This window comes from Wolffia australiana, chromosome 8, assembly GCF_029677425.1.
Source record: "Wolffia australiana isolate 7733 chromosome 8, ASM2967742v1".
Taxonomy (NCBI): Eukaryota; Viridiplantae; Streptophyta; class Magnoliopsida; order Alismatales; family Araceae; genus Wolffia; species Wolffia australiana.
The window spans coordinates 14,598,244-14,607,084 of record NC_135842.1 but is presented as its reverse complement, the minus strand read 5'-3'; the positions used below and the strand labels follow the sequence as shown (position 1 = coordinate 14,607,084).

Sequence of the window (8,841 nt, the reverse complement as noted above, 5' to 3'; positions counted from 1 at the left end):
AAAAGATGATTAGGTTATGCTCCATTTGTGAACTTTATCTACTTGAAAGGGTGGGATTTATAGATTCCATCCATCATTATTTCTGATTTTTGGTGACAATTGGTATTTTTTCTCACTAGTTATAGCATTTTGTTCTTATTTATTACTATTGAATAAATATGGTTTTTATCCTGGCTAAAAATGGCTGAACTATTTAATATTGGATGTAAATTATTTGCTATTGCTATAGTGAAGCTAGTATTGAAAATCTCTAACCAAACTAGTTAATTGCTAATCACATGACAGATAAGGCTAAATAATGATTTATAAACCATATGTGCTTAAAATTTTCCAAAACATATTGCAATGAACAATAATTTGTTCAATTAATGTATTAATTTCTTAAGGATATGTGTAAATTTTTAAATAAGACTCCACAAAATCTTGAGCCAGACAGAATATTGTGATGAAATAACATTTATTTCCCAAGAAACATTCTATAATCAATTTAAGTTTGTAAAAAATATGATACAGCTTCCTAGGACACTAAATTTAAATAAGTCTCAACGTTTTTTCAATGGATATAATTATTCATCAATAATAAACCATAAAGAAAGTATTTCAAAAAAAGACTGTAAAAACATCATTTCAAGCAGTCCAGAGTCAACCATAATTATCTCACACAATAACAGTGATGTTTCTAATTTGGTGCACGAATTCATTAAGACTGCACAAGTCAGGGAAAAACCCAAAAGTTATTGAGGTACATAATTTTTTGTGCTGAAATAAGTTTTATGTATTAATCAACATTATAAAAAGTCTGTAAAAATATCATGTAGCATTTTAGAAATTTATTCATGAGTAGTTCCCATTGATTTTTTACATCTACAGTTATTCATCCATTGTCAACAGTAAAGAAGGTATTTATAGTACTCGTGTAAGGTATTGATTTTTTCTGTGGATACAATTATTCACAAGGTCAACCATAAAGACAGTATTTCAATTATTATCCAGGGGATTATCTTTTCTCTCTGTCTACATGCATTCATCGAGAGTCAACCGTTTAGAATAAGATAGTATTTTCAACATTCACATAAGGCATTATATTTATTCTATCTAAAATACCCATGTAGAATCAACCATAAAGACAATATTTCCTGTATTTACATACGATATTAATTTGATTATCTGCCTAAAATTATTTATCCAGAGTCAACCATAAACACAATATTTGAAATCCTCACATATTGGATTGATTATTTATTATTTATTAGATTTTTGTATCTGTCTACAATTATTTATCCAGGGTCAACCATAAAAGACAATATTTTTAGTATTCACACAAAGGATTCATTTTTTCCTGTCTACAAGTACTGATCCAGAGTCTACCATAAACACAGTATTTCCAACATTCATACAATGCACTTATTTTTTCTATCTAAATGTATCAAGCTAGAGTCCACCATAAAGCCAATAATTCCATTATTCACACAAGGGATTGATTTTTTTCTCTCTCTACAGGTATTTTTTCCAGATTCAACCATAAAAACAGTCTTCCCAAAATTCAAAAAAGGGTATGATGTTTTCTCCCTCTTTAGAAGTATTCATCCTGAGTCAACAACAAAGAAAGTCTTCCCAACATTCACCCAAGGGATTTAGTTATTTCTGTATATAAGTATCCATCCATATTCAACCTTTATTACATTCTTTCCAACACTCAAATAAAGGATTTATTTTCTCTCCCTCTTTACAAGCACTCATCCAGAGTCAAACATAAATACAATCTTCCCATAAATCATATAAGGGACTGATTTTTTACTCTTTATAAGTATCAATCCAGAATCAACCATAAAATAAAGTCTTTCCAACATTCAAAAAAGGGATTTATTTTTTCTCCCTCACTACAAGCATCCAACCAAAGTCAATCATAAAGTACAATATTTCCAACATTCATTTACGCGATTAATGTTTTTTATTGTCTCCAGGCATCCATCCAGACTCAACCACAAAATATAATATTTCCAAGATTCAAGTAAGGGATTGATTCATTTCTTCTCCCTTTATAAAAATATTCATCCAGAGTAAATTGTAAGCAGTCTTTACATCATTCATTTAAGATATTGAGATTTTTATCTATGAGTATCAATCCATAATCAGCCACAAAATACAGTCTTTCCAACATTTAAATAATGGATTATATTTTTCTCCCTGTCTAAAAATATTCATCCAGATTCAACCATAAATACAGTATTTCCAGCATTCACAGAAGGGATTAATTTTTTTCAGTCTATAAATATCCATCCAAAGTAAAACACTAATAAAATCATTCCAGTATTTATACACCAAATATTACTGGGCCAAAAAGAAGTCCAAAACTTGATTTTTCCAGTTAATTTTTCCAGGCCCAATAAAACCACCGAACATAACACAATCTAGGGTTTCCCGAGGGGGTATAAATACTGGCGAGTCGAGCGTAGCGGCCGCTGCCCACTTCTCGATCTCGCCGGAGAAGAGAGGTCACAAGACGAGCTCGTTTCTGCGTTCCCCGCCACAATGGTAATTTCCACCTTCTATTTTCGATGATTGTTGATCCGTTCTTGTACGCTTGTTGTTTCTTGGTTTCTCATGGCGATCTATTCGGTTTTTTTTTCTTTATGGCAGGTGAAGTACTCGAGGGAACCGGGCAATCCTACCAAATGTAAGCAACGGGTTCTACTTTGTTTTGCGATTAGTTTTGCATCTCTGTTGTTTTTGGGAGTTTTCGTCTGAACATGTGGCGTGCCCTAGTTTTTCTCCTTCTTTCCTCGTCAGAAGTGCCCAATTTTAGTATATAATACAGCTTCATTGAGTGTTGCCGATTTGTTTTCTTTTTAAACCGATATTTATGTTGAACTTTATTTTGTGTGGTTTAATAGGTGCCAAGGCTATGGGGCAAGACCTGAGGGTGCATTTCAAGGTTTGTTTTCCTTTGTCAATCTCATACTCTCACGATATTCTTTCTCGTTTAAGCAAAAATTATTTCGATATAACAGCTTTGCGGTTGATTTATGGGTTTGATCATGTTATCTCTTGAACGTTTAAATTACATATTTTTAATGAGCGTGGTAATGAGGCCTTCCCATTATTCTAATTTTGCTGTGTTTACCAAGAGGAAAATCATGCTTGTCGAATGTTAAAAGATCCTTCCACAACTGTAAAATAGTCCACCCTTTTATCGTATTAGGGATAATTTCTTAAACCCGGAGCATGTTCTAGCCACCGTTTTGAGAAGATCCACGAAAAGGGTTTGTCTAGAGCTTTCTTGAAACCCTAAAACCATCTAACCACTTGTTCTTCGTCATCACAGAACACCAGGGAAACCGCGCACGCTATCAGGAAGCTGCCCCTTATCAAGGCCAAGAGATATCTCGAAGATGTGATTGCCCACAAGCAAGCTATTCCCTTCACTAGATTCTGCCGTGGAGTTGGCCGCACAGCCCAAGCCAAGAACCGTCACCCCAATGGGCAAGGTCGCTGGCCCGCCAAGTCTGCAAGATTCATCCTTGATCTGCTCAAGAACGCTGAAAGCAACGCTGAGGTACTTTCCCTGTTGATTTTTATGTTCTATTTATGGTGAAATCAAGCAAAAGATAATTTTTTTTCTTAATTCTTCCTCGCTCTGTAAGGCCAAGTAGAAGACAGTTTTTTCTCAATGGTGATTTTCTTGTCTGTTAGGTCAAGGGCTTGGATGTGGACACCCTCTTCATTTCCCACATTCAGGTTAATCAGGCCCAGAAACAGAGGCGCAGGACTTACCGTGCCCATGGAAGAATCAATCGTAAGTTTCAAGAACTTTCAATTAATTAAAGTAATTAAAAACTAGAAGCCAGTTCATGAAGTCTAGCACTAATAGCCTATATCGTTTAGCTTTGTATTTTACGAAATATTTCTTTTACTAAAAATTACAGAATCCTTTGTCGTTTTAGTGACCGAAGAAACTTTATATATTGTATTTTCGAAAAAATTCTCAAAAAGAATTCTTTAATTTACAATGCTGAAATTGTTAAGTGATTGTGGTTTAATTTGCAGCTTACATGTCCTCTCCTTGCCACATTGAGTTGATCTTGTCTGAGAAAGAGGAACCCGTCAAGAAGGAGGTAAGCCACTCTGCTGTTAACTGGATATTTTGATTATTTTTCAAAGTTTTACCGCATAATATCTGATTGAAAAAACTTTTAAAATTAACTTGTGGATTTGTTAGATGTTTTTGGGTGGCATTTTTGATTTATTTTTTTGTTTTAATCTTGCAGCCGGAGACCCAGTTGGCTACCAGGAAGCCAAAGAAGGGCTCTGCCTTGCGCAGTGGCACTTCGTCCTAATCTTGTTTCTTGAATCCCTTTTTATTTGCCTTTTTCTAAATCAGAACGAATTTTTGGTGCTTCGTTGTAGTTTTTATATGGCGGTGGATTTATTAAATGTTGTCTTTTCGTTATTTACACGCCATGTCATGAGCTGGAATTTTTGGGATAGTGTCGGACTTGTTTTTTTAACCTAATTCTTAATATCCAGCGCAATTTAATTTGCTACCCAAAGTGCTTGTTTAGAGTTAATTTTAGCACTTGTAAAGCTGTCTAAATAAACCACTGCCTTTCCATAGCCTAGAGGAATTTTTTGAAATTTTAGGGACTGAAGGTAAATCTTAATAAGCCACTTTGATATACATTATTACTGTTGGTGATGTAAATTGATTGATGACTTCGGAGAAGTTGATTGACTGGAAAAGTTCTTCATTTGGCTGGTTTTTTTGCAAATGTAGAATTGGCAGAATGTGGGTTCTATGATGTAAATAGATATTATTAAATCACATAACTTATAAATATTATCAGTACTCAGTTACTTATGTGGGAATCACCTAGTTACTTATGTGGATGATTTTGTTCATCAAAGACTCCTAATCTATAAACGATAAGTTGAAATGATCCATACTCATAATCAAGGTTTGATCACCTTATGCAAAGCGTCATCATGATTGACGATCTGATCATGATCTCAGTAGGAAAGATAAAAAACTTAAGAAATCAGTACTTTCATTGTGGCCTACCCGTTTTGTAAACAATAAATTATCTATAAATTAGTTTTACATACGACCACAGGATAGAGAATAGGGCGGAGTATCATTCACTTGATATTACGATGCCAAAATTCAATAAATTGAGTGATTAAACTATCGAAAACCACATTTTCTGTAGTGGTTGGGGGTCCAACTATGACTCATGCACCCATCATTGCCAAATGGATCAGTCAATCAACGGGTCAGATCAAGATCATTTAAATGTGCCCAAAACTACAATTTCAGATTAGGCATATGTAAGGCCTCATATACTCCTTAAAGCAACAACTTTGGCATAACCTTTGTAATACGACCGGACATCGCATCCATGAACGTCGGCCCATGCCCACATGGGGGGCCCATTAGCGGAACCTATTTCAACTAATTGGCAAAGGGAGATCGATGGCTTTTGACCTTGGTAAGTGCTTTGCACACCCCTCTAGTTCGAAGGCCCTTCTGACCCTCCTCGTTGCAGACGACCATCCCTGCTCGAGGGCGCCATCCAGACTGAGTCCAGACGTCGTCAACCCCATCTGCTCAGAGGCGTCGTCAATTCCGCCTACTGCCCTTCCTCCTTCTATCGCCCCATCTTCTTCTACCTTTCTTAGACATTGTGTACTGTGGAACACTGTTAAGTTCTATCAATTCGTTGGAGTACTCATAGCTTAACAAATTGGTATCAGAGCCGTCTCGTGGAGACGATGGAAGCTCGCATCCAGCGCCTGGAAGAGAGGTTCGATCAATTGCTCCTTGCGCTCGAGCAGCTACCAGGCCAACTTACGCCGAGGCAGGAGCCGGAGTCATCCCAATCGGGATCTCCACTCCTGACCCAAGTGTTGGAGCAAGCGGCCCCCCTTCCCACGTGAGCCGCCACCTGTACTGCCGCCGCCATGAGCTCTGCCACCGTCATCGATTGATGGAGGAGCTGCCTGCGCCGCCAGGGTCGAGGCCTACATCTCCTCAGCTAACCCTATGGGACCGCGTGCGGAGAACCCCGATTGGCCAAATGGGCTGGCTAACAGTGACCCGTGGGCCGACGGTCCCTCCCTCGCCGCGATCAAGGCCGTCTCAAGCAAGTAGGCCCACTCGCAGGAGAGGGAAGGCAGGTGGGCTCACTTATGAGTGGCCCGGCCCGCCAGCCCACGGACAGAGGTCCGCGGAAGACCGAGACTACCGTGCGTCCTCCAAAATTTCCGCGGTCGACGGCTTATATTCTCCTTTCGTGGTCAGACCTACCAGCCCCAAGGACGGTAACGGCTTCCTGCCACCAAAACTCAGCTGGGAACATGACCGGTTTGCCGACGACGAACTTCCCAGAGTTCAACAAAGACCGCACTCGTCGCGCACCCGCCTCGCAGTTCAAGAGTACTGGCCGAGGCGCTGGAACGATGACGGGAGGATGCCCATGCACCGTTTTCGCCGTGGAAATTATCAGGAACCTCCTGGTTCAAGGGAACTTTCTCCACTCTGGGACCGCAGCGGGGACCTCGGTTGCCAGCCGTAATGCCTCGACACAACAACCAGGCCGTCACAGGAGCGTCCGACTCAGACCACGACAAGGAGGACGAGTATGAACGGAGGGGACCAATCCAACCTGGACATTGCCAAGGCACTCGGCAACACCCGTCCGCCCGTCGTCATAGGTTCTCCGAAATTCTGTCCTTCATGGGCGGGGATCCGGAGTGCTGGCTGCAGCACGTGGAGCACTACTTCCAAGAGTACCCTGCCCGTGATGCCGAGAGACTCCAAGTTGTCTCTTCATACATGGAATGCAAGGCGTCGGCATGGTTCTGCTTCAAGGATGACCGAGCTGGGTTTGACAGTTAGGACGACTTCAAAAGGCAACTGTCGTACCGTTTCAGCCTTCAGCCTTGAGAAGTGTACCATCAACTGTTCAAGGTACATCAAACGAACTCTGTGGACGAAGTGGTCTCCACCTTCATAGATTTGATGGGGTACTTGCCTGAGATATCAGAATAAACTGCCATGCATGCCTTATACTCTGCCTTAAAGCCGTCCCTCCAAGTGGAAATTGATCGGTGCGAGCCTTGATCTACTGAAGCACTAATTGCCTGTGCGTTCAAGGCGGAGAAGCTACTTCACCAACTGGGGATGACAACATCAAGACATAGCAGTGGAATTCAACGAGTGGTGGGGGAGAATTCACGGAGCTTCATAGCACCAAACCCCTTAGGGGGAGTGTCCGGAGGAAACCCTCCAATGTGAGTACCCCGCTAGATTCGTCTAACGGCCGACGAAATTGCCAATCGGAAGGCGCAAGGCCTGTGCTTCCAATGCAATGATAAGTTTACGGAGGGCCATGTGTGTCGTAAGACGCTGAATGTCTCCATCGTGATGCATATAGTGGAGTCGACAGGAATTTAGTCGGATAAGGAAGCAGAGGTCGAGGACGAGCCAAGTCCGATGATAGATAGCCTATGGGAGCTCAAAAAACTTACTATTCAAGATGTCACCAACATGTCCGCGCCACATTCTCCCCAGCTCAAGGGCCGTATTCACGACCAAGAAGTCACCATCCTAATCGACTCGGGGGCGTCCGACAATTTATCGACGACGGACTGGCTCACAGGTTGGGGCTGAGGGGACATCGTACGACCCCATACTGTGTGCACTATGGAGATAGATGGCAATCTCATGGGACAAAGCTGTGTCCCGACGTGCAACTCCACATTCAAGCATATTCCGCAATCGTCTCCTTCCATCCAGTCCAAGACTTATGCCTCGATGTCATCCTGGGGTTCGCTTGGCTCCGTACCCTAGGATGGACGTTCACGCAGTGGGACCTGCTTCTACTATGATTTCAGGTGGATGGCGTATGGCACACGCTAAAGGGTGATCCGAGCGAGATGCGGCTTGAAGCGGCCATGACCTCCACAAGCAGCAAGTGGGATTGGACCAGAGTTATGGGGTTATACAAACTCGCCATAACTTTGTTGGTGATCTTGCAAGAGACAGAGACGAAGACGGACGACGAGCCCTACAGAACATAATTTCCGACTGTTTTCCAAGCGCTAACGACCCTACCACCCCACCAAACCTGCGATCATCAAATCACGCTGCCTTCCGAAGCCAGACCGGTCCACTCCCACCCATACCATTATTCCCATCTACTGAAGAACGAGTTAGAATGGCTGGTGGACGAGTAGCTGATGGCGGGCATCATCAGGCCTTCACGCAGCCCCTTCTCCAGTCCTCCTCTCCTCGTGAAGAAATAGATGGGGGGGATTGCAGTTTTGTGAAATATGCTTGAATGTGGCCACTCGCAGATGGCCTCAATTTTCGCAATCTGCGTTGTTTTGCAAGCAATCGTTAGAAGCTTATTTGCGTTGTTTTGCAGGCGATCAACCCAAAAAGTGGAGTTCGTGGTTGCACTGGACAGAGCTGAGCTATAATACCTCATACCATGCAACCATCAAGATGTTGCCCTTCAAGGCAGTGTACGGGCATGGCAGCCCCGCTACACCGCTGGACGACTTAGACCGCCTTCTTCAAGAGTGGGATCAAATCCTGACTTTACTCCACCAACATTTAGCGCACGCACAAGCCATTATGACACGCTCGTCCGACAACCATCGTCGGGAGGTGGATTTCAAAGCAGGAGCATTGGTATTTCTCCGACTAAAGCCCTACCGCATGAGATCACTTGCTCGTGTTCCGAATGAGAAATTGGCCCCCAAATACTTCGGACTGTAGCAAATCACCCAGCGCATTGGAGCAGTGGCATATCGTCTTGACTTGCCAGCCGAGGCTCA

At 42.0% G+C, this 8,841-nt stretch overlaps 1 protein-coding gene across 1 annotated transcript; it reads left to right on the top strand.

Moving 5' to 3' along the window:
- Positions 1-2,413: 2,413 nt before the first annotated feature.
- LOC144706790 (large ribosomal subunit protein uL22y) lies at positions 2,414-4,454 on the top strand. Its single transcript, XM_078579825.1, has 7 exons — positions 2,414-2,535; positions 2,641-2,677; positions 2,895-2,935; positions 3,326-3,556; positions 3,694-3,796; positions 4,048-4,115; positions 4,269-4,454. Exons 1-7 carry the CDS (start codon positions 2,533-2,535, stop codon positions 4,335-4,337), a joined length of 552 nt encoding a protein of 183 aa, XP_078435951.1. The 5' UTR covers positions 2,414-2,532; the 3' UTR covers positions 4,338-4,454.
- The last annotated feature ends 4,387 nt before the right edge of the window (positions 4,455-8,841 follow it).